The 24,903-nt window shown below is 41.7% G+C and overlaps 1 protein-coding gene across 1 annotated transcript; it reads left to right on the plus strand.

The window, feature by feature from the left end:
* The first annotated feature begins 1,804 nt into the window (after positions 1-1,804).
* On the plus strand, positions 1,805-24,596 carry PLEKHF2 (pleckstrin homology and FYVE domain containing 2). Its single transcript, XM_075494974.1, has 2 exons — positions 1,805-1,928; positions 21,024-24,596. The coding sequence occupies exon 2, from the start codon at positions 21,038-21,040 to the stop codon at positions 21,785-21,787; it is 750 nt and encodes a 249-aa protein (XP_075351089.1). The 5' UTR covers positions 1,805-1,928; positions 21,024-21,037; the 3' UTR covers positions 21,788-24,596.
* Positions 24,597-24,903: the final 307 nt, after the last annotated feature.

The raw sequence follows: 24,903 nt of genomic DNA on the forward strand, positions 1-24,903 counted from the left end.
GTTGAGTTTCAAGAACAGAGTGGTCTCTTTTGAGTATTATGGAGCTTTTATTTGTTGGGTTTTTTTTTTCTTCTATTTTTGTCTACAACAAAATGAACAGATCCCAAAAAGGAGTGAGGAAGTGATAAGAGTGAAAAAGAAAACTCACATATTTTGCAGAAACACTCTAAAAAAATAAAATTGTTGTTGACAGGCAACATATATGGGTCTACATCAGGGCTTAAAAAGCTACCACAATATTGTTTAGAGAAAGAAAAAGCATTAATAAAAATGTTTTTCATGCATGCTTGGTTTTCTAGGTATTGCTTGCTTTCTGTATAGAATCTAAGTGGCTTGCCGTGGGTTTCTTGTCTCGGTGGGAGATCTGCTCTCCTTCACCATTCGCTCCCTCCTTAGCACCATTCGTTGGCTCTTCATCAGAGTCCACTAGGAGGGGTCAGATCTGTTACTTGCAGAAGGGATGTGGGTTCAGCAGCCCTGCTTGCTTTGGTTCTGGAGGAAATTCGCTCAGAGAGCTGGGAACATATCTGAGCATATGTTAGTGGTCTTCTACAGCTGTCCATGTCACTTGTCACACCCCCATGCAGAAGCTTTTGAATGTGCCCCACGTCCAGAAGCTATGTCTGTCACAACAGTGAAAGAGTGCCATTTCTGTCCTTCAATAAGCCCTTAGGGCAGCATTAGGCTTGGGTTGAGTGCCGGGTGGATTTGAGGGGAGAAGCAGATGGCGAGGCCGCCATGCTGTAGGGTGGGAGGACATGCGTGCTCAGCCCTCCATGTCCTGCTCCCTTCCCCGTGTCCCTCTCCCACAGCAGGAGAGACCCAGCTCGGTGATGTGGCTCTCACCTATCTGTGTCCCTGCCTCAGCTGGCATAAAAAACTCAGATGAAATTCAGTGGGTTCATTATTACCAGTGGAAAGCCCCACTGCCTAACTACTCTATTTTTTTTCCGCAGAAAAGCCAGCCGCATTATTGCCCAATAATGTGAAATTTGGAAAATGAAACCCTGCTGTACTGCATGCAAGTGAAACTTTCTTAAAAAAAAGCCCCTTGGGCCATTTTCCAGAGCTCAGACTTGGGCACCGGAACAGCACCATAGCACTGCACGGCGCTACCGCCGAAACGGGGAAGCTGTGCCCCCTTCCCCCCCCGCCCCACAGCTCCCCAAAACACCCCAGCCACCTTCCCACTCTGGTAGCACCCATTGACATCTGGAAATCTTGGAAGGACCAGGTTAGCTGCTGATCAGCAGGCTAGATTTGGAAAACATTGCTCTGGATGGCTTGACGCGTAGATGCTAAAAGTAGCAATATGGAGGAGGGAAGGGGCTCCTTGTGTTTACAACTCCGGTGGCGTTTCTGGTGGGAGTTGCACTACCAGACAACTAGTTTTCTGCTAGTAGTAGTTTTTCCAAGCTAAAACCTGTTAATAACTCCCTTCCACGTGCTGGAAAAGGTTGATGTAGAGATAGGTAATGAAAAACGTGACCATCCTTACTTACTTCTGGGAGAACGTGCTTGGAGCCATGCACATAAAACATGGACCCGGGATGGTGCACAAAGAATGGAAGTGTGGGGTTTTCCAAAAACACCCTGAAGTAATGGTCTCGTGTCCTGAGAATCCGTCTTCCACGAGGTGCCACTCGTGGGCTGAGCAGCGCCGGGCTCTCCCCTGCTCTCCCCACGCAGGGCGGCTCCTCGGGCCAGGCCCGCGACGCAACCGCCCGCCGCGCTGGGGACGGTGGCACCGCCTCAGCCCTTCCCGCCGCCTGGCTCCTCCCAAGATGGCGGCGGCCCCGCCCCGCGCGGGCGGTGTCCCGGAGCCCGTCCCCCGGCGGCGGGGTGTATGACCGCGGCGGTGCGGGGAGAGGGTGGCGGGGTTGGCGGCGGCTGGGCGCTGGGGCGGCAGCCGGAGCGGAGCGCGCCGGGTGAGCAGCGCGGGCCCGGTCGTGTCCTGGGTGGGGGGGGTTCGGCCGCCGGGGCGGGAGAGGGAAACTTTCCTCGCGGAGCCCTTCCCAGCCGGGGCTCCGGCCGCTTTTCCGCGGCCATGTTGGGAGCCGGGAGTGCCTGGCGGGGAAGGAGCTCCCCCGGCGGGAGGCGGCGCCGGGCTCCGCTGGCGGCCGCCGTGCGGGGCTGTCCCGCCTCGGGGCTGGGGCGCTCCCGGCCGTCCGCGGGGGCAGTGCCGCTTCCCGCCGGGAGGCAGGCGGCGGGGCGGGGAGGACCTTGGGAGGAAACGGGCGGCGGCGGCGGCGGGCGCTGGCTCGTCGAGGGTGCTGAGGGAGTTGCGGGGCCTCGGAATCGAGTTCGCCGTCCGGAGGGGGGAAGAAATAACAACGACATCGGTCCCGCCGTGTTACATAAGTGCCCGAAACTCCTCAACTCGTGACTGGCGCCGAGGCCCGGGCGGCGGCGGCCGCTCGTCGTGAGGCGGCGGGACGGGGCGGAGGGCGCTTCCTTCCCCGGCGGGCCCCGCGGGGCAGCCCTGCGCCGCCGCCGCCGCGCTCCGCCGCCGCGCTCCCCTGGAGGCTTCGCCCGCCGCGGGAAGCGCCTTGCTCGCCCTTTTAAACTCCTCGTCGTTCTCGCAGCGGGTCGCCTCAAAAGTCTTCATACTGTGGTAAAAAAAAAAAAAAGCAGCGCAACCACGAGTGATGCGGCTGCGAACATAAGGTGCTATTTTTTCTGTGAAATTCACATATTTTGGAGAGGAACGTGACTGGTCTGCTTAAGATACATGTAGCACATAAGCTGTTGTCTGAAAGCGGTTCAGGAAAAGACAGCCACATGTTTTTCCTCTCGCCTGACTTGAAATACTGTGTGCATAGACGCTGATGTTTATAAATGGCAAAACTGCTCATCATGGCAAGAAGGCGATGAGTGAGTCTGCTGAGCAGCGCGTCTTGGCATAGACTTTGTCGCTGCAAAGAGAAACGGCTGTAGCTCAAGTTTTGACATGAAGCGTCTGTGCAATAGTTGTTGATAACCAAAATGACCTGTTATATTCTTAACTAGAGATTAAGAGGATTCCTTTGCCTATATTTTGGTTGCATTGGTGAGAGTGGTTCCAGAAGCACCATTAAGCCCTAATTCAGGCTGTCCGGTGTGCTGAGTAGTTACCGTAGGGGTTGATGCTTATTTGACAAACACTACATCTGAAGCTGTGATGTGCCTAACAGCTTAAGTTTACGCAAGGCTAATACAGTAGGCAAAGTGAGTCTAAAGTCAAACCCACAATGCTGGAATCGGTTTCAGAACTGAGATTGCCAATTCCTCTTTCTCTCCTGAAATAAAGAGAACTTAAATACTCAGCTTTCAAGTTCTAAGACTTGTATATTGAGTTATTTTAGGGGTGGCTATCTGAAAGAAGGGAAGTATTTAAAGATGGCAAGTACTTAAAGAAGGCAATGTAATCAGTGCTGAGATGCTACAGATTATTTGCTTTGTATGCGCTCATCAGCATGCAGAAAGGAATTGGTTCGTTAGCTCAGAAGGCAATGTTTTTGCTTAAACTATATAATCCAAATACTATTGACTAATCAAGTGACAAATAAGAATCCCTATGCAGTTAAATGGTTATGTATATCAGCTCAGTTTGTTAAATAACATTTTCCCAGTTGTATTAGGGTTGTGCTACTTAATGTTGAAAACAGCAGTGAAAGTGAAGCGTGAGCCTGAGTCCCAAATTCTTGCTTCTGAATGCAAATTGGCCACGTGCCTTTTGAAGTGTCTATGAGTTTTGCCCTGCATAGAAACTTGCACAGAGGAAATCTCTTAAATGCTAAATGAAAAGCAGTGAGTAGAAATTTGGAGCTGGGGAAGCTGGATCAGTTTCCTCCGTCATATCATCTAAAATGAAGCGGAGTAGTGTCTTTTCACCTAGAAGCAAGTTTTCATTAGATGCAGTGATGAAATCACTATTTAGCAAGAGCTGCATTCCGTTTCCCTTAAATTATGGGTTGAGACCCAACTTTAGTATTACATACGTCTCTGGATGAACAGAAGATCTACCTGTAACATCCTGAAGCCCATTATTTTACAAAAATTATTATTGGTAAAGTGGTCGTTATATTCAAAGAGCATTGTGACTTTCAGGTTTCACCGTTGTGGTTAGTGGATGCGGGAAGGTTTCACCTCTCCTGAGTCAGTGCAGTACAGAGAGATGGAACTGCAGTTTCAGGTGAGGCATGATATGACAGAGCTTGGCGTGTCTCATTTACCTTGCCAGGAGCCAAGTGAGGGCAATAAAGCAGGGTGCTGTCTGCAGGCAGGGTACAAACACTGGCTTTGTTACACTTGCAGCATTTTTGGTGACTTGTCTTCACCAAAGAGGGCTAGAGGTGTTAAAGTGAAAGCTTAAGGTCAAAGCATGGCATGTAGATGAGGGAGAGTTGAGGTTTTTAATAACTGCAGATACAATTTTCTGAAAAAGTGTCTGTTAGGTAAAATGTTAGAGGTGGTGGTCAAGCAAACAAATGGCATGCAAGTTTTTATTCTTAAAGGCGGTTTATTAGCGGACGATGTCAAATAAGGAAACCCCAGCATTAACGATGGATAAGTTTCGTAGATGTTGGTAGGTAAGAAACTTAGTTAGCTTCTTGATTTTTATATTAAGAAGTTAAAACTTGTTCTGTACCGCTTCGAGTTCTAAAGGTATTATGTTTGTGACTTATTTCAAGCTTACTTTTCCATTTAATTCCTGTGATTTTTTTTTTTATGATAGAAGATGCTTGTATATGCATATTTTACTACTTTCAAGGATGGAGTAATTTGATGGAAGTGTGATAATTGGGATTGTTCCGAAAGAGAATAAGTAAGCTGCAAAAATAGACTTTTAAATACACAGTTCTATTTCAAAACTCTCTCCTTATGCAGCAAATGCAAAGCTGGCTGTTGTAGAATAACTTTTGTTTTCATGATTTACCAGAGGACTTGTTTTTACAGTTGAGGGAGGTGAAAAGCTACTCTGTAGATAGGTGTGGTAGAACATGTTTACCATACTAAAGATTATTTTTACATTGTCATAAGCTGTAAGATGTGATGACAGCTGTGTTAGCAAGTAGAGTCCTGCAAATTCTGAGCCACATGAGTAGTCCTGTTGAAATTAATGAGCCTGCCTGCATGAGAAGTGGCTTGACTGAGAGCTGTAGACAAAGATTCTCCTTTTATGAAAATAAATATTATTGTGCATGTGTTACTAAACAGAAGAGTACTTCATGTTTTTCAGCCTGATGCTTTAGCACTACATAGTCAAAAATGCATTCATATGTTTACTTTGGTTTTCTGAAGTTACATAAATAGGTAAGAGTGCTACTGCCTTGGATATAGTGGTGCTTTTTTTTTTTTACACTACTGGTGATGGTAAGTAACTTAAGGATTTCAAAAATTATTTTGGAGAGTGGCTTTCTTTTTTTCTTTGTAATGTTATGTTTTACAATAAAACAGTGTGAAGCATATTGTGTATGTAATATAGCAGGATTTGGGTATTTTGTATAAGTGTAAAAGAAGAGAAAATAGTTGAAAGGTAAGGATTTCAAATACGGGAATGTTCTCTCTAGATCCCCCCCCCCCCCCCCCCCCCCCCCCCCCGCCCTGGTCCTGAATGTAATTAAGATGACATGCAAGCAGTTAGTTACTGTGGTGAGATGCAATCTCTTGAGAAATTGTACTGATTCAAACAGATGCAGGGGGGTTGCTAGATAGTGATGTATAGTGATGTATCTGATCTTTCTATCAGCAGCTTTAGCTTTCACTAGATACCTATTGTACCTCAAACATATCATCTAGAGGTAACTGTTTTGCTTTTAAGTACTTAGTGTACTTAGTATGCCTTCTGCAAAAGGAAAAGTTACAGCATGTTCTTTGACATTTGCATTTCTAAAGTGTACACATAATTTGTTAACGCAAATTAATATTAAAGAGTGTACTGTACATGCTGCCATTCGGGTTGTCAGATAGCATCTTTCTCAGAACGGTGAGCTGTGCAGGTTAACTTCAGTGCAAACCTTTGTGCAGTTTTCAAAGTTTCTTCTAGATTGTGTTATCTTTGCTGCAGCAATAACAGGCCTAAGAGCAAAGGAAAATGCCCTGCTGGATGAGAATCACGTGGGCTACGAGCCCCTGCCGTATTCTGGACACTGTTTATTGCACTCGGAGGACTGGGTTGTGCTGAGTGCTCTAATGTCTGTACTCCAAGTGCTTTCCGTATAACTTTGAAATGCATCAAACACATTTGACAAGCAGTAAAAGGGAAAAAGGCCAGTGAATGCATTTCCCGGGAAGGCCACCTACAGTAAGCTGCTGTGATTATGGGGTTCTTTCAGGAAATTACTCTTTGCCCCCCCCCCCCCCCCCCGCCTTTAAATTTCTCCTGACTTAGCTGTCAATACTTGGTAATGTAAAACTTCTGAGACTGATTTTCAGTGTACTTCTGTTCTGAAAGCTGTATGTGGCAGTAATTCTCCCCCTCCCCTCCAAATTCTGATCTAGGTTAGCAGCATGGAGGCAAGTGAACTGCCCTTCTAACACACAGGTTATGGCTGAAAAGCTGGTTACATTGAAGACTGACAAATTCTATGTATGATATCATTGTTAAAGCTTTCCTTTTGGCTTTTGTTGATAGCTGTCAGATGTCGGTTTTCTAGACCTTCACCATCCACCCATGTGTCACCAGGTAGCAGCATTTGGTATAAAAACGGGCTTATGTCCCTTGCTCGAGAAGGAGCAATGCAATGCTTGGCTTATGTATTTTAAGTATTGCTGGATAAATAAATTTTAAATATTGTTGAGGGGCGACAGTGACAGGTCCATGATTGCAGCACTTCAGTGTTGTCAAGCTTCCCAAAAATCGCAACATGTGGTTTGATTCCAAGCCCCAAGCTATATTTTGGCTGCTTGCGAGCTCCTGGTTTCTGCTGGGATGGTGGTTCGCAGCCTGATGACAGCCCTGCTGTGCGCTTGGTTACTGGGGCTTGAGCCATTTTTTGGAACCAATTTGAGCAACTTCTTTCAGGAGGTTTAAATGGTAGGGAGAAGATTCCCTGCAGCCAGCAATACCTTGTCCTTAGTCTGTTCTTGCTGGTGAACTAGTGGTAGAAATTGTTTGGCTTTTTTTTTTCCTTTTCTAAGGGGTTAAAAATTTTAAGGAACTAAGTATGTCTGAATATTGTGGGGTTTGTACTGTAATATTGAAAATGTGCTGCAGCAGTGCTTCATTTGACCCTGTTAGGTAGTGGCCAGCTGCCTGGCCTCCTGAAAGTATTTCTACAGTATAATATAGTATGAGGGTTGCCCCCTAACGCGGAGATTTCTTAACTTACTTAGGTCAGGAGCAGCAGAAAGTTGAGGTGATTGCACCTGGTCAGAGAAGGAGTTTGGGTGTTGTTACTTGGCTTGTGCCTTGTTCAGTTTTGTGGAAATGCTTGGAATTGCTGAGCTGGTAAAAGAAACCTCTTTATTATGCAGCTTCTTTTCCTGTAACAGGATTTCTGAATTTAAGGACACGTGCATGTGAAAATAATGAATATTGATATTATAAACGATGAAATAGTGATGATGTGGTTATGCTGCTGTGCTTGTAAGAGACTGTGAGACTGCATGGGAAAACTTTGCTCCTTTTTAACCGGCTGGCTAAAAGCAAAAGTCCCTTTGTGTTGCAGTGATTTGTAGGAAGTTAATGGCTTTTGCCTAGCTTTGACTACTTGGTAACTGTCTCTTTACCTTGGTCACGCTATAATCAATTACCTATAGTCTAGTCCTTGTTGGACTGTTGGTAAAACTCAGTAGCTTCTCTCATAATGGTAATAAAAGTAAACTAAAGAAAACTTAAAACAGAAAACTTTTTTTTTTACACTGGCTGTTTTAAGTACCTGTGCATAGTAAAAAGGCATAAGCCAGTGAACAGTCAGGTGTGTCATGGGTGTGCATTCATGAAGAGAGGGTAAATAAAATTCTGTTAACTCAAGGAAGCTCATCTGAACATGTAGATGTTCTGGTAGCTCTCAAGTGCTAAAACATGTGGGTGCTCTGAAATCTAGGAGGTGCTATTTTTAGTGTATACTTGTGTATAAGGGATATACATCAGAAATCCTTTTGTCAATGTTCTCTACTTGTAGTTTAAAAATGCTGCAAGAAGCATGCTGGCAAATACTATTTATTTCGGTCACCGAAGGCCAAATCCTCTTCTTCACATTGACTGAGAGATGGTCTAGCTAGCTGCTAGCAAGTTGCCTCCATGTGTGCTCTAAATACAGTAATCCGTAACAACAACAAACCACACAACCAATCTGGTTTTGGAGAACTGCTTGCAAGATGGATTTGGCAACACTTCTTGTAGAACAGCTGTATCTGGATCTGTTTTTTCTATACTAATGATACTGTGTGCCCTCCACCAAAGAGTTTAAATATGACTATTTCAAGATTTAAAAGGTATGTTGATGCTGTGGATTCTCTTTGTTGTGCTGGGTTAGCAAAACTTAAGGCAGGGTCTAGATTGCTCTGAAACTGGTCTGATCCTTTCGATTGATTTTTTTTTTTTTTTTAATTTTTTTTTTTCCATGTCCATTTAATGTTAAGTGTGGTAGTATTTGTATATACCAAGTTATTTGCTAGCCCAGATGGGTGGCCCGGTGCTGCCGAAGTGGCTGTTGTCAATTAAGCCATTCCTTCACAGGCAGCGTATCGGATGGGAAGGGCACACCCGGCGCCTGTCCAGGCAGCCTGGAAGGGAGGGGTACATCACTGCTGCCAAACTGGAAAATAACATTTGCTGGGACAGACTCTTCAAACAGCTAAACAATTGGAGTAGGGAAACATTAAATTGTAAACAGAAAAATATATTCCAGTGTTTGGTATTGCAGCCTGGTTGAGTGATCCTTTAGGCACCAACCCAGCACGCGGTGTTCATGTCTGCTGGAGCTTCTCGAGCTGGAGCACGATCCCAGGCTCCTGGCCTCTGCCCTTGACTCTTCTGGCACATTTCTAAGGTGTTAGTCTGTTGTTCTTCTGATAGCTTTTAGCTACTCACAGCTGTGCAGAACTTTGGAAGGAACTTGAACTTTTTTTGGGCTCGACATCTGCGGAAGCTGGTTTTGAAACCCTGTTCTGGTGTATGTTCCCAGTATTTGGTTAAGATGAAGGATGCAGTTTGCTAGCACCAGAGGCTAAGCTAACTACTGCTAGTGCTCCTAAATACATGCAAATGGAAAGTTGAAATACTAGGGTATTTTCCCATGATGGCAAAGATTTGATCTGAATGTTGGGCTTTTTTCAGTTGTTTGTTGGTTAATTTAAAAGGGCATATGTGTTTTATATATAAAAAACCTGTATATTTATAAACTATGTGTTGTGTGTATATACATAAACATACAAAACCTCAGCTGTTTTGCTTATACCCATTTCAGTATGCTGACAGCTGTAAGTATTTGATATGCCCATAGTTGCCTGGATCTTGCTTTCTGAGCTTTGACAGATGAGTTTGTTGTCGAATTGGAAACACTGTTCACAGTGGGTCAGGCCTACCTCTCTGTTTGCAGAACTCAAGCTTTTAGGGTTGTGTGTCTGCGTGCTATGGGTTTTTTTTGCTTTTAAAAAATTCCTTTAATTCTAGCCATTACCTGTTTTCCACATGCACATTCTGGCTACCGCCTCCTTCGCATCTTGAAAGGCCTTAAGAATTTTCCCATCTAAATGGCAGCGGTTCAGCTGGCAGTACCGTGTTTCACAAGTGCTGTTCAGAGCCCTGTAAGCCTGTATCGGTGTTTGGGGAGTGCTCAGCTTGTTGGCAGATGGGTAAGGACATGGAGATGAACCGAGTTTAGGAAGCTGCTCCCTTTGTTGTTCCAACCCTTGACTACCAGGTGGGGGATGGAGAACTGCATATTTCTTTCCAGCAGCAGCTCTGTCTCTATCATGCCGTGACAAAAACAGTATCAGCTACCATGTTTTATTATAAATAGAAACCCGACAGTGGTAATAAGCAGCTGATTTCATTAAAAAGCTGGCTCTCTTACAAGAATGTTGCTCCTGGGCTTCTGCAGTGAGGTCTCTTCTGCCCTGAGAGGCATTCAGGGACCTTTTCTAATGAAGTTGGGGGTGGGGGGAAAATACAACCACTTCGAGTTAGTCTAGGAGTGGATTGAGGCTCTCCTGATCATGCACTTTCCTGTGCTATGAGCCCTTCAACACTGGGTTTCTACCTTTCATATTTTCTGTTACTGCCAAGCGGGAGAAGGTAGTGGGAACAGCTTTGGGACGCAACAATTCTGGACTTCTGTGGCTCTTTGATGGGTACCACGTGTTTCTTGCTCGGAGCAGGGGTGCTGGTGTTACGGCACGTGGCGTTACGGCGAAGGCGGTTCCTCTCGCCCTTTGCATGGGGCGGGCTGCAAACTGGCCAAACTCGTCTGGTGGGGCAGCCCGCTTCCTCTTGACTTTATTTTCCTCAGGTCTCTTCTATGATTATTTAGCATTACCACTCATTTGGGATGTGAGAGCTAGTCTTTCTGTTTACAAGCAGGTTAAATTAGTGTTCTCTTTCTGGCTGAAGTTTATTGTGTTAAATACCAAACCTCGTGAGAAGCTAATGTGCAGATCTTGAATGGTTTTGCCTGCATACAGCAGCTTAGGCATTGTATTAACTGTTCAGCAGAGTAGCTTGGATAGTAAAACAGCATTGCTCTGCTCTTGCTGTGCTAATACATATGCTCCTTGGCAAAACCGATAGTCTTTTGCTAAAAATAGATTCCTGTACCCAAACTAGCTTCTGAGTGGGTTGGGGAATATAAGGTCATTCATCTTGAAAGATCTACCTAGAAATGATCTCCATCCCCAAAATGGAAGTGGCCTTTCTAGGCATTCCTAGCTCAGTTGGATAATGGCTATTGCAAATTTGAAGAGTAATGCACTTGCCATGCAAGTTTGATAATAAAGGTTTTCTTGTTGTTGTTGTTCATTTAGAATCATTTACATTCTACGAGCAGTTTTTACACAACTGGTCAATTAAAGGGAAACAGCAGTCCTTCCTTGGAAGTTGGAAATTAGAGTATATTAAAATTAACTGTAATGTATTGAAAGAATTACTAAACTGGAAGGTGTTAGGCAGTTAAAATAGGGATTTCTACGTTGTACCTTCAAGAAGAGTTTTAGTGGGACTAGACTTTTGACAGTCATTTGCAGCAGTTTAAAAACAAAAACCAAACAGATTTGTCTGCATTACTATGGTAATTAGAGGTTTATGATGACATCTGACTAGACAAATGCATGTATTTGCTTTCATGATGTATTTGGACATGACTAAATGCTGGACTGAGAAATAATCTAAAGATTTCTAAAATATTGGCAAGGCAGAGTGTTCGCAGGTTGCACAGTATGGAGTAACGTGGTTGCTGTTAACGCATTTCCAGCATGGTTTCTGCGAGTCTGTGGCCAATGTCGGAACATTAGCCAACAGGTTGAGACAAATGAAGGGTTAAGACTGCTGGTTTGTACTGGATATACCAGTAAAGGAGTGAGTTAGCTCATCTGTGTTTCCCCATGCTGCAGCCATTGCTACACAGGCTTGTGCAATGTAGGAAGCCATGTCTTCACAGTGGGGAAGAAAAAATAAAATAAAAAATCACATTCATGTAGAAAACATTACACTGAGAACCACAGAAATGAGACTTGGGAGAGGTCCACAGTATCATCTATTCCACTTTCCTGCCAGTGTAGTATTGATTGATGCTTATACTATGTTTTCTCTATAGTGTTTGGATGAAAATGTCACAAGCATCTTTCCTTCCTTAGAGTAATCCAAAGCAGCCTTGGTATTGCCACCATTCTTTTCTGGTGTTCTATCTTGCCGCTTTTTTGACTTTATTAAATGGCAATAAGGGTGTGAAAAGTGGTGCAGAGAGGCAACAGCATACATTGCCTTAAGGAAAAGGTAGTATTTTTTTTGTCTGTAAATCAAGTCAAAGTTTCTGTACTGCCGCCGGTACCTTTCTGAATGCTGCAGTCATTAACCAGATTAGTCAAAAGTGACTCTGGATAAAGACTATGTTGGATAAAGACTATGTTGAAGAAGTTCAGGGGGATCTTGTTGTCTGCTTCCTGCTGTCATCTCTACTTTGATATAGTCTCTTTAATCTCTTGGTCCTTCTTATTTCTTTGCAGTATTGTGATGTAGCTTTTTGTCATTCTTGATAACCTGATATCTGAAAGATATGAATATCCTCTGCATCCTTACTGGCTGGTTACAGTAGCGACAGCAGGACAGTTTGTTAAATACAACAGTTTTGGGAATACTTTTATGAAGAGAATTATTAGAGAACTGCTTGTTAGAAGGCTGTATTTCTCTTTAAGTGACAGTTGTTGTCTTATGTTTTAAATAGCATCCAGGATAGCTAGCTCCAGCACAGTACAGGCATTTAGTTGTTACTGTCATGTCAGCTTTTAGCGGTGATAAAACCTTAGAAAGCATTTGTCATACTTGGTATCTCCTCTCAACATAATATTTTTGGGGGTGAAATTTCTTTTAATTTCACTTAACTGTATGGTCAGATTGGTCTTTTTACTGTTTTATAAAAAGCAACTGGTGAATAATGAAAATATACAATTAATATTAAAAAACCCTGCAGTTAATTGTTATGGATGTATTTAAATAACTGTAAACTATAAAATGAAATATTAATGAATTCATAAATGGATTAATGGATACTTAAAACTTCATTTTCCTCAATATTTTATTCTATGTACTGAATGATAGAAATAACATTTAATTAAATACCTCTTGCTGGTATTTCTATATCATCTTTAATCCAGCTCTTACTACCTTTATGGTCCTTGACAAGTAGTGCTGACTTGTGCACGAACACTTGGATTCTGATTACCGCTAATCAGATCTAAGTGCATAGAATGCTTAATTTTGCCAACAAAGATGACGCCGTGAAACATTCAGGACAAGCGATGGTATCGTCCTTCTCTGTATCTGTTGAAGGAGGCTGTGTAGGAGGTGGAACTAGTGAGGCCAAAGTAAGATTTAAAATTTATGCTGATTTCTGTTCTGACTTGTATCAGAAACTTGGAATATCTGCTATGCATGTGTTTAGTTCAGCAATTTTCCACACTAAAACTATTTGCAAAGCATTAGACATTGATAAGTTTCCTTAAACAGGTTGCACTTCAGAAATTTACATTGTATTTTACTTGGCAGTGGTGCAAGAAGTCAAGTGTTCTTAAGAGCAATACATCTAATATTAATAGAGATTAGAGTACTGTATTACAGTACTGAGATGTCTTCATAGCTGAAAGTTTGTTCACAAAAAGTAGTGATATTACCATTTCAGACAGAGCTTTAAATTAGAGGGATGTATGAGGGTTCTGGGTAACTTAAGTGTATTTATTCAACTGTAAGTCAAATTAGCGTGTCTTCCTTGCATAGGCAAAGTGCAAGAGGAAAGCTGAATGAGTCTGATGTGATAATATAATGTATAACAATTATTTGAAGCCTATTACTAAAAAAAAAACGTAACTATGTACTAAATGACTGATTCTGCCTGATGAACTCTTTTTAAGGAGAGTGTCATATTTTTCCTCTGTAGATCCAAAAGATGAGTCATCTTACAAACCAGTCATTTAATGCACATTATATATCTGATCTGCAGATAGTCCTTGTCTGTCTTAGGTTTACAGTTTACTTGTTTCTGTCTTGTAAAAGTTGTATTGATCTTCTGTACCTTTCATGTATGTTTAACTTGTGTGATTAAGTGTAATAAAACAAGATTCAGTTCTAATTGAAATCTCTATTTTATTCAGAGCCTTTGAGTCAGACATGATAAAAGGCAAAAGTTAAAGGTTTTAATTAAGTGACTCTAAACAGAAACTTTTATTATGAAACATGTATGTTACCTTTAGGCAAGGAGGAAAATGGGTTAGTTTGAATGTACGTGGTGAAACGTAGTTGCTGATGTTGTCTGTATGTGCAAATGCAGATGTGAGAACAAGGGCTCTGTATGACAACTGGATAATTATTTAGAAGTTTATTGAGTGGCAAGGTATAATGTGCTTTCATTTAGATCTGCTATTTCTACCTTTTCTTTCTTTATTCTATTCCTTTTGTATTCCTCCGTTTCAGAGTCTTCTCTCTTCTATTCTCTACATTTGCTTCACTGCAACAACATCTAGATCTCATTTCATCTGTTCTAATGGTGTGATCAGATACTGTGGTTAGTGACATTTTTTTATTGGACTTGTGTTACTGAATCTGGCTTGGAAACATCCAGGATCTGCTGCTGCTTTAGGACTGGATGGGTCTCTGTGTGGTTAGTTTTGAGCTCTTGTACTCTTTCCAGCAGCTTAAATACACTTTTTTTTCTTTAAAGCTGTCACCTTAAGTGTGAATGTACGTAGTAATGGATGAGCTGCCTGCATCCTGATACCATAGCTCTGAGAAATCTAAACTGCCTGGTTTGTATTAATGCAGTGTGTTAAATGTAATTGTTAACAGGCTAATTGCTAATTGTAAAGATGATGATAAATGAACTGGCAATTATGGCAAGGCCAGTAGCATTTTCCTCCCTTGAAGGAGTGTTGAAGAAAAATAATGCTAAAAATTAGATGCTTATTAATTAATGCTTGTTAGCAGGGATGGTGTACTGGGCAAGACTTGTTCTTGCCCAGGCCAGAAAGTAAGAGAGCACTGCCGGTTCTGCTGTATTGCTGAAGAAACTTGGGAATTCAGGTTGTGTCCCTGTCCTTGCATACCTTTTGTGTCTGTCCTGCAGTCTAAAGGGAGTGCTGGTTGTGATGGTGGTATGCGCTGAGCTAGGGTGAGGAAATGTTTTTGTGCTGAGTGGTATGCAGTCTGCATCACTACACCATAATAACTCTTTTTTTCATCTCATTTCTCCCCTCCAGCACCTTTGTGTTATCTGTGGTTCTGCTCTGTGGTGATCATGCCAGCTGCTACAGTGCTAATATAGTAGTAGAAGACTTTTCTGGCAGTGTTGAATTAGGTGTAGCTGTGTCAGTCGGGGTTGCTTGCTTTTTAGTTGACTCCTTATGTCTGTCTTCAACTACAGCTATTCTTCTGTGCAGTTTAGTCTGGCCTCTATCAAGAGCAGAGCTAACATAGGAAATAAACATTCTCCTATTTTAAATAAGACCTGTAGAAGCATTGAGTCCTGGGAGATAGTCGGTTTGGTCACCAGGATACAGTGGCAGAAGGAAACAAATTATGTGCGAAGCGATTTGTCAGTGCACAGCAACCCTAACAGAATTATTTTCCTGCTGCAGTAGTCTGGAATGTTAATAACTGTAGTAAATATGTGACTTCCTCAACATGGGTTGTGTTTTAGGTAAGTGGGTACCTTGTTAGTTCTTTAAATGTTTCAGTAACATCTAAATTTGCTCACTTTGAAGATGACTGTTCTCACCGAGAGGATACAAATGTAAAACTGGAGTGAAATACAGGAGCAAGAAGATCTTGATATCTTGATAACAGAATTGTTATTTCTGTAGAAGCTTCTTGTGAGTGAAAGTAGAAATAACTTAGTGTCAAAGACAGCTCTGCATATGGTAGAGAAGTTGGAGCTTTCTGTGTCATGAAATATTTTGTTACCTTTAAACAGCATGTTATGCTATGGAGATTAAAGCCTTTGCCCAGCATCGTCATTGTGAAATGGGCTTACTGAGAGCATGTGTGTGAGAAGGAGGACAAACTGAAGATACTGCAGCATTTTGAGAGTTGAGATTTATTTATTTGGAAAGGCTGCTAAACCCTGCTCATGGTGCAGCTCTATGTAGCGAATTTTTCTTACAAGGTGATCTATTTATTTTTGCGATGTTTTGAGTAGCAGCTAGCATTACACTGCAGTCTGGACACAGAAAATGAATCCGATGTGATGGACTGATGGTCCTTATAGACAAATGGAGTCCTCCTTGCATAAGGGCCTGGGGACCTTTGGGAGTTTGTATGCAAAAAGTGTGAAACTGGAGACAAATGTGATAAAAGTCTGAACAATAGGTTTGAGGTTTTTGACTTGACAGCATCCATAAACCGAGACTATGTATAAGATGCTTCCACTCTCCCCTTAAGTGGAGCTGTTTAGCCTGTCATTTTGAAGCCCGTGGTTCTGGTTTATTCCTCACTTGATTTGGGGCATGTTTTCAGCAATTTGCCATCACGTGGGAACTGCTTTGTTTGATCAGGTCTTGAGATCCTGCATTTTGATGACAGTAATCCAGTATCTGCTTCTTATAGTGGCCAGCAGTAGAAACTTCTGAAGAACATTTTAGCTGGCAGAGAGGAGGATATTGTCATCCAGTTCCAGGGTATGATCTGTTATCTTTTACAATATATATGTGAATATGCTTTAAGAAAAGATTGTTATAATTTTAAAAGACTATTTTATTTGATAACCTTGCATAGCTTTTGGACTGTGACATCTTGGGGTTCAAAGTTCCTTTGTGTGTCCAGACAATATTTTAATTTCACATCTCCTTGGTCTGTGTGCTCATGAGAAGAAGAGGTGCATCTCTTCTCCTGACTTTAGCTCTTGTGACTTAGGGATGGCTTCTCTCTTTGTATTCCTGGTCTATTTTTTTCCATGTTTCATTATTATTTGTAATCATTATACTTTCCACGTAGTTTCTCATTATCCATTTCTGAACTTCCTTCCTCTCAGAAAAGGCTAGTGAAGGCAAATGAACATTAGTGTGCATGGGATTTCAGATGGATTTTTCATTTTTAGTTCTCTAAAAATTTGTAAGAAAAATGTCAGAGTGTTTGTTTTAAAAAGTCTAATCTATTGGTGTGGGAAAATACAATTCATGCCCTGGAAAGGTGGAATAATCCATCAGCAGTCTGTGGCTTTTACTGCCTTAACTGAGGCTGATAGGTGAGAATTTCTTGGATGTTATAGACAAAAGTTTCAATCTAGAAGAGATGCGATTTATCTTGGCTTTCTTAATAGTCCTTAACTTGCCCTGGATTCTTGCTTTAAGTCCAGTAAGTGATTATTTTCACAACAAGCTGAAAGTACAGTCTTCAGCGCAAGTTCTGGAGTCATGTGTCTTGGTTTTGAGCCATGATGATTATTAAACGATCCTGGTTAGAGTTGTTTTCTCATAGTTTGTCCTAGAGAACAGTTAATTAAAACCTTTAGCCTTTTCTCCCCCTGTTTTCTTCTCCCAATGACTTGTATTTTGAAATCTTTCATGGTGACCTTGAACAGAGTTTGCTGTTTATTGGCAGGGAGTGCAGAGTTGGAGTTGTGGAGCAGTGAGTGCTTCCTACAGGTTGCTGTAACTTCACACCAAGAGCTTGCTTCACTGAAACTCATCAGTATGATTGTGGGGTTTTGGCAGGGGTGTTCTCCCTTGTGGACTAGCAAAAGCATTTAACTTGCTGTAATTTGCAGATAATTCATATAAAAGTGTAAGTTTAGAAGTAATGCATATTGATTTGTACCTGCAGAAAAGTGTATTCTTCTGGTCTGTCCCCTTTGCACTTTGCTGACTGATTTCCTTCCCGGCTTCACAGGGAACATGGGATTATTAAATAACTTTAGACTGACCCTGTGACTGACTCCTTGCTTTCTAAGTCTGAAGCGGCTGTTGGTTCAGCTTTGGCACTTGCAAAGGCTGTTTATTGCTAGTATGTTGTTAGAAAGGCATGGTTATTTGGCAGTTAATGGCAATTAACCCTCATTCCAAGTCCTGGGCTTTGGCAGTCAGGCACCTGAATTTGATTTTTGAGCCTAGGACTACAGCAAACACACAACAAAAAGTTCCTAGTTTATCTTTTGCGTTCCCTCCTTAGTACTTTCTCCTTGGTAGATAGAGAAATAGTAGTTGGGGCAAGCCGACAGCATTTCTGTGGAGTGGCACCTCTGCATTAGACAAGGCTGTAGTAAAAGTGAGGCGGATCAGTTAACCTGAAAAACTCACTCCCAAGTGCCAGTGTTGTGCCTCCTTGCCAGTGGTAGTAGGTAGTTGGAAGGTGTATATTTAAAAAAAAAAAAAAAAAAAGGCTAGATCTTAATGCTGAATAAACCATGTAAAGGTGGGTATTGTGTGTCCCCCTGTGTATGTTAGTATTGGTGCTTAGAATGCTTGAAAGAAATAAGGTGTCTATTGAAAGGTATATTTTGGATATGCCTGTATAGTCATAGCATTAAAAAAAAAGAATTGCACTGAGGTAACTTGAGTCTTCTGCCATTCTCTGGGAGGAAAAAAAACCCCCTGTAATACTTCTGTTTATTGATCAGTTTAAGCCAATGTACTTTCTGTGCAGGGCACTGTCTAAGCACCTCCCTTCCTATGCCCCCACTGCCTCCCTCTGCTGCAGCTATCCTGCCAACCTGAGCCCTGAAACTCTGGTATGTTCTCAACTTGATCAGCCCTCTGATCTAATTCACCGTGTAGCTTTTGTAATGGCACAAGGGAGCAGGGAGGGGGACAGATAGCATAAATTGGTATGGCCACAGAAGGAAACAAAGCAGAACCGTATCAGTTAAGTTTGATGTTGCAGAAGGATTTAGTACAGTGTCCGCTTGTGGGCATCTCTTAAAAGGAATGATGGCCAAAGCTTCGAGTAATGATTCAGAAAAGTAGGGCTGGTGAAGGAGATGGAAATAACAGGGGTTTTTTGTTGGGTGTGGGTGTTTGGTTTTTTTTTTTCCTTCTGTTTGGACTCCCAGTCTTCTCTCCAGAGATAAGTGTCAAGCACTTCAGTCCTCAAAGCTTAATAAAGAAAATAGTGATGGTTATTCTGATTGAAGAACAAAAAGAAATGTTTGTTTTGCAGCAAAGATGACTTACTGTTAAGAAAATACTTTCTAACTGATCAAATGGGGAGCCACTGGACAGGGTAATGGAGGCGGTCAGCCTTTTTTTTTTTTTTAAGGTTTGACTGATACTTGGTGGAAATAGCATAGGTGTACTTGCTTGTGTGCCTTGATGCAGCACAATTAAATCTCTTGAACGCTTTTTATAAGGCAGTTTGTTTTTCCTTGACCACCTGCAGATGAAAATAATTTCAGATTTGGTGGCTTTGTAATTCCACTGACTGTAAAACTAGTTAACACAATACTCTCATATTTTGACTAATGCTGTAAGGCACATAAAGATATTATTCAGCGCTTTTTTGAATTTTCTTTAATAGATTATTCTGTCTTCAGTGTCGGACTTTGATACAAGATGATGTCGTGTGCAAAGCTTAAAAAAAGGTCAGTTTAGTTGTATCTTAGTAAGCCCACTTGTCAAACTGTTTTAGTGTGGAACTAATTAAACTCTCAAAGCAGTAATTTATAAGTTATTTTTTTATCACATAACATTAGGCATGTGGATTTGTGTAATCACAGGTAACATACTTATTTAGATGAGGCCTGATGAGAGATTTCTCTGCCACCAAATTTCTGTCAAGAAGTTTCATCCCTATTTTGTAAGGAAGTATCTGAGCTTTGATTTATAGGAAGAAGATTGACTGGATCAGGTTATGGCAGAGTGAAAGAGTCTGGGCATCATCAACTCTGAGTCTTGTTTCAGCCCAGTTTCATCTCTTTTATAGGCTGATGCTGTATTGGTGGCAGGCAGCGCAGATCTAAAAGGAAAGGTAGGTGAATGTAGAGGACTTCCCAGACTGGGATCATGTTGGGAAGTGCAGGTAACAGGCACTGGAGTATTTGCTACTCTGCTGTCCTTCAGGCCTGTTCAAAGCAGTGGTTTCTGCCAAAGGGTTGTGAGCATCAGCCTTGCAGTAGCTGGAAAGGAAGGCACAGGAGAGCTGTCTTCTGTGTGCCGAGACAGGTCTGTCCATAGTACTTGCCTCTACCAGCTGTCTCACTGCTCTGTCAAGCACATGGTTCAGGTTCATGGTTGTACTCAGGAGGAGCTTGCAGGGAGCAGATCTGGATTGGACTGGCAGGAGTTTCCTTTGCCTGACTTCTGCCCAGGAAGCTCTAAGGTAAAAGGTAGGCTGAAGAGTGGTTTGCCAAGGTATGAATCACTATAGTAACTTCTTATTTTCAGTTCCTTGTTGGATGCCTTAGGAATCTTACCCTAACAAGAGAAAATCTTATTTGCTACTTGGGGAAGGACAAGGGGTGGTTTTAATCCGTAATCAGAACAGATGTACTCTGTAGTTTATCAGCTTCCTGAAATATGAAGCCTTCTTGCCTAAACTTTCAGCCAGCGCAGGTTACTTAGTCTTTCTTGGGAGCAGTTGTGAGCTGTGTGACTTGTCCTCTGTGCTGGTCTGCCTGTGTACGTTGCCTGATCATGATGGGTGCAGATGTGGTTTGAGTAGGCAAGGAGGGAAGGACTGTGGGGCCCCTACAAAAAGAAGGCAGCAACAAGCAGGTGATGGGCCACCAGCCATGACTCGCTCCCTGCTCCTGGCTCAAGAGTTTGCCATGAAAGCAGGTGGTGGGGGGTGCAAGCTGTGGCCTGTACAAAATGTTTCTAGTAGGTAGATTCATGGTTTTGGCCCATGATTTAAGGTTTACATACTGAAAAAAGAGCAATATTGAGCTTGGGTATGGTAGTTTCCTATGTGAACATCAATTATATTATTTTTGTTTGTCATATTAACACTAACACAGGTCTCCAAGCTGCTCAGTTAAGTTGTTTCTGTCAGTATTAGAATTTGGAATGATGGATGATACTTTCTTTTGCCATCCAGGGAGTAGGTGCAGGAGGATATGCAGAGAAATATGAGCATTAAACCAGGATGCAGTAACTTTACTAGAGGGAAGCCTCCGAGTCTGTTGCCAGAGGCTCTCAAGAGCAGGGCTGTAGGTGCTGTCTGTGTGATAAAGATAGCTGTCAGCTGGATGGAACATTTTTGCTTTCGAAAAGAAGACTAATCGGTTGCTAAAAATTCTTAGGTGTTAATAGTTATTTAAATCTAGCCCAAGTCAGTGCCTCTGAGCCAGCGGGTTCTGTTAGATATTTTAAGAAATGCGGGGTTGGTACCTTCCTTGGGGAAGGCTGCTGTCGAATCGAATCAGTCCTGTTCTAACAACAAACTTTTTTTTTTCTAATTTTAGGATACTTGTGAAAGATGGTGGATCGCTTGGCAAACAGTGAGGCAAATACTAGAAGGATAAGTATAGTGGAAAACTGCTTTGGAGCAGCTGGTCAACCTCTGACTATTCCTGGTCGTGTTCTGATCGGAGAGGGAGTACTAACAAAGCTGTGCAGGAAGAAGCCCAAAGCGAGGCAGTTCTTCCTGTTCAATGACATTCTTGTTTACGGTAACATTGTCATCCAGAAGAAGAAATACAACAAACAGCACATAATCCCGCTGGAAAACGTCACTATTGATTCCATCCAGGATGAGGGAGACTTACGGAACGGGTGGCTTATCAAGACACCAACAAAGTCTTTTGCAGTTTATGCTGCCACCGCTACAGAGAAGTCTGAGTGGATGAACCACATAAATAAGTGTGTTTCTGATTTGCTTTCCAAAAGCGGGAAGACTCCTAGCAATGAACATGCAGCTGTCTGGGTACCAGACTCGGAAGCCACTGTGTGCATGCGCTGTCAGAAAGCAAAATTTACGCCTGTCAACCGTCGTCACCACTGTCGCAAGTGCGGCTTTGTTGTGTGCGGGCCTTGCTCTGAAAAGAGGTTTCTTCTCCCGAGCCAGTCTTCCAAGCCTGTGCGAATTTGCGACTTCTGCTATGATCTTCTTTCTACGGGGGAGATGACTGCTTGTCAGTCCACTAGATCAGACTCCTACAGCCAGTCACCTAAATCATCTTTAAATGATGTATCTGATGATGATGATGATGAAGACAGTAGTGATTAAGGACCAAACATTTTTTCCATGTGTTGCAATTTGTGTTTCAAACCATATGGAGCTGCTTTTGGGGAAGTCTATAGTGAGGTTCCTCAGAAAAATCCTGTTCTAGCCATAAAATATGCCTGAATATCTTCAATTGCGATGTGCCTCAATCTATGAATTCTCTAGACAATAGGTTTTTCACTCCTCTGCAGGGATAGACTGTTGCAAATGTTATCAGAATGTTTTCCAACTTCTTATACTTGAGTTGTGTCTAGGTTAGACTTTTGTGGAAGATTGGAGAATAAAATGTTCTTTCTTAATTTAACAACCCATACTTCCTAATGTTTCATACTGATACGTTGTTATGTGGGTTTTTTTGGATATGGGGAGGAAAACTGTAAGCATGCATGGAACAGTGATGTTTTGGTTAATCCCTTAGACCATCTTGGTTTTTTAACCACGGTATATATGTTGAAATGTGACATAACTTACAAACTCAAGTGTCACAAAACTTGGAAGTTGTCTTGTTTTGCTCTTATTTATGACTTCCTATGCCAAGCAGTGCCTTGTACCAATTGTGCTGATTCAGGAAGAAGCAAACCTATGTTGTCTGTATTTGCCTGATGCTGGTATCTGAGAGATTGTTGGTGCTATTGAAAATAACTGCTGTGTTCAAAGTGGAGCTTTGACAAGGTCATAAGTCTACCCTGTGGTGGGTGACGGACACCTGAATCACACGTCCTCACCTGTGCAGGCAGACCCAAAGAGTCTGCAGATTCCCACAGGCTTCAGCAGGGTTCTCCTTGCAGGAGTTGCATTGCAGGTTGGGATCTTGAGACGAGAAGCTTAGGGTGACTCTTCACGGGGATTTATACGTTTTCTTTTCAGAACATTTTCTAAGTTTCAAATTTGGCAAATGCATACTAAAATTTTAGTTGGGTGATATATCATTTGGATGTGATAGGAAATAATTCCCAAAAATGACACTAAATTGTTTCTTAAAACATTGGTGAGAGGGTTGTTTTTTTTTTTTCCCCTAGGAGTTTTATTGGCTTGTTTAAAAATAACCTCATATTTTGAACAAAAAGCCTGCAAGTATCCTTATAAAATTGGCTTTCCTTTTTACACAGCTGACCTCAGGATAAATGTGAGATGCAAGTTATTTCATTCTAAATGTATACCCAGGACCAAGAAAGATGTATTTAAGAACTATAACGAAATTGTCAGTGCAGAAAATGTCTCTACCATAGTATTCATTTTTACTTTTAATAAGTTCTTGAATACAGAAGTGTCATGTTCCTATATAAATGTAAAAGTTAGACTTGCAAAGACATGTTAAGCCCCCAAATGCTATGTTTCTATATTTTTATAATGGTAGCGTCAATTTTGAAGCAGAAAAACCTCTTTGAAATAGTTGTATGGATATAGTAGTAACTGACTTTATAGAAAAAAATGTTAAACTTTTGTATCTCTAAGTGACAATTTCTGCACTGTTTGCCTTGGTTGGCAATAATTGGGTTAAATATTTATTGAATAAACAATCAATGCTGCATATTGCACTAGTCTCCCATTCTGTACGCTGTAAATGTCAGTCATAATTTTTTTATAAAAATTAGCAGAGCACTTGAAAGCCGTAGCCCTCCATGAGATTTCTGGTAGCTAAAGATGCACTTAGCATCTGCAGGGAGGCACTCTACATTAATAGTTCACAATACATTGCCTCAGGTGAAAATTGCGTTAATATTTTTAGCTTCGGCAATTTCTAAAAATAAGTTTGTTTTTTTGTTTTTTAAAAGCACTGAAGACTATTTGATCTCCTTTGAAATAAAGATAAAAAGGGGAAAATGCTTTCTGATGGAGACTAGGAAGATTCTGTAAAATTGCCAGATAAGCAATAAACAATTGTATATACCCAAAGAGTAGCTGAAATAAGTAGTTACATACACTCTTTTCATTGAAAGATGAGGGAATGATGACCTGCAGTAGGGGAAAATGGGCTTTTCTGAGAAGGCACTTTCAGTTAATAGTGCTTACTTTTGTACCTCTCTTACTTTAATATTTATATTTCAGCAATGGAGACTTGTCTGCTTCAGTATTTCTACAGAATCAAAGTACAAATCTCCCTTGTACATACCTTCTAATGACTAAATAATTTTCTTCCTGATGCTATTGTTTCCTCTTTCTTAAACTGTCAAATATTAACTTGTCTTGTTAAAGAGTCCATCTCCTTGTGTGCTTTTCCCCATGTTTCTCTATGTTGTGCTTACTTTTCAGCACTTTTTAGGGGGTGGGAAAAGGGTTGCCGAGATTTAGATCACATCCTATATTTTGCAGAATGTTCTTGTACCGACTTCAAGTATCTTTTTATCTGTGAATGAAACTTGCACTGTGCTGCACTGATCCCTGAAGCTGTAACCAAACCAATGTGCGTGTGTGGAATTTTTCATCTGAAATTGATGTGTATGGTCCAAGCTTTTTGAGAAAGCATTAAGGAAAAAAAAAGTGTTTTATGGTAATACTCCTATCCCTCAGTGGTATTTGTTTAAAACTTTACGAAATGGACTTAACATCGACTTCTCTTGTACTTACAAATTCCTGAAAGGGCTTGTTTCGTACTTTGTAATCTTGTTCTGTCAAATTATTTTATTTACAAATATATGGTGTAGCTTCAAGCCTATGTGTTTAATTTTCTTTAACTGTGGGCCTTCAAGGGTGACAGGAAGTAGGGTGGCGGTTTTTTATCTTGACAAATATTTTAGCAGCAAGTTTATTCACTGTCAGGAGGGATTAATGAACTGGGAGTATAAACATACAGGAGGAGATTTAAGACTAAAGTGGAAATAAATGTAGTTACGGATTTAGAAAAAAGACTTATGTAATTGAGTATCTGTTTAAAACAAGGATGACCAGGCGCGTTGCAAAGTTGGCTTTTGTTGGACCAGTGGAAGAGGCCGGAGGACCCGCTGTGTGCGGCAGGGTGCTGAGCAGCCCAGCCCCAGCGCTGCAGGTCTCAGCTCTGGGCCCCGTCAAACTGCTGCTGGGGATGAGACTTCTCATGGTCATATCAAACTGGAGAGTAACTTAGTACTTTTCCTGGAGGTTCTGCACTCTTTGGATCTTAAACCAGTGATTAAATACGG

The sequence above is a fragment of the Mycteria americana genome, chromosome 2 (genome assembly GCF_035582795.1).
Source record: "Mycteria americana isolate JAX WOST 10 ecotype Jacksonville Zoo and Gardens chromosome 2, USCA_MyAme_1.0, whole genome shotgun sequence".
NCBI classification, from domain to species: domain Eukaryota; kingdom Metazoa; phylum Chordata; class Aves; order Ciconiiformes; family Ciconiidae; genus Mycteria; species Mycteria americana.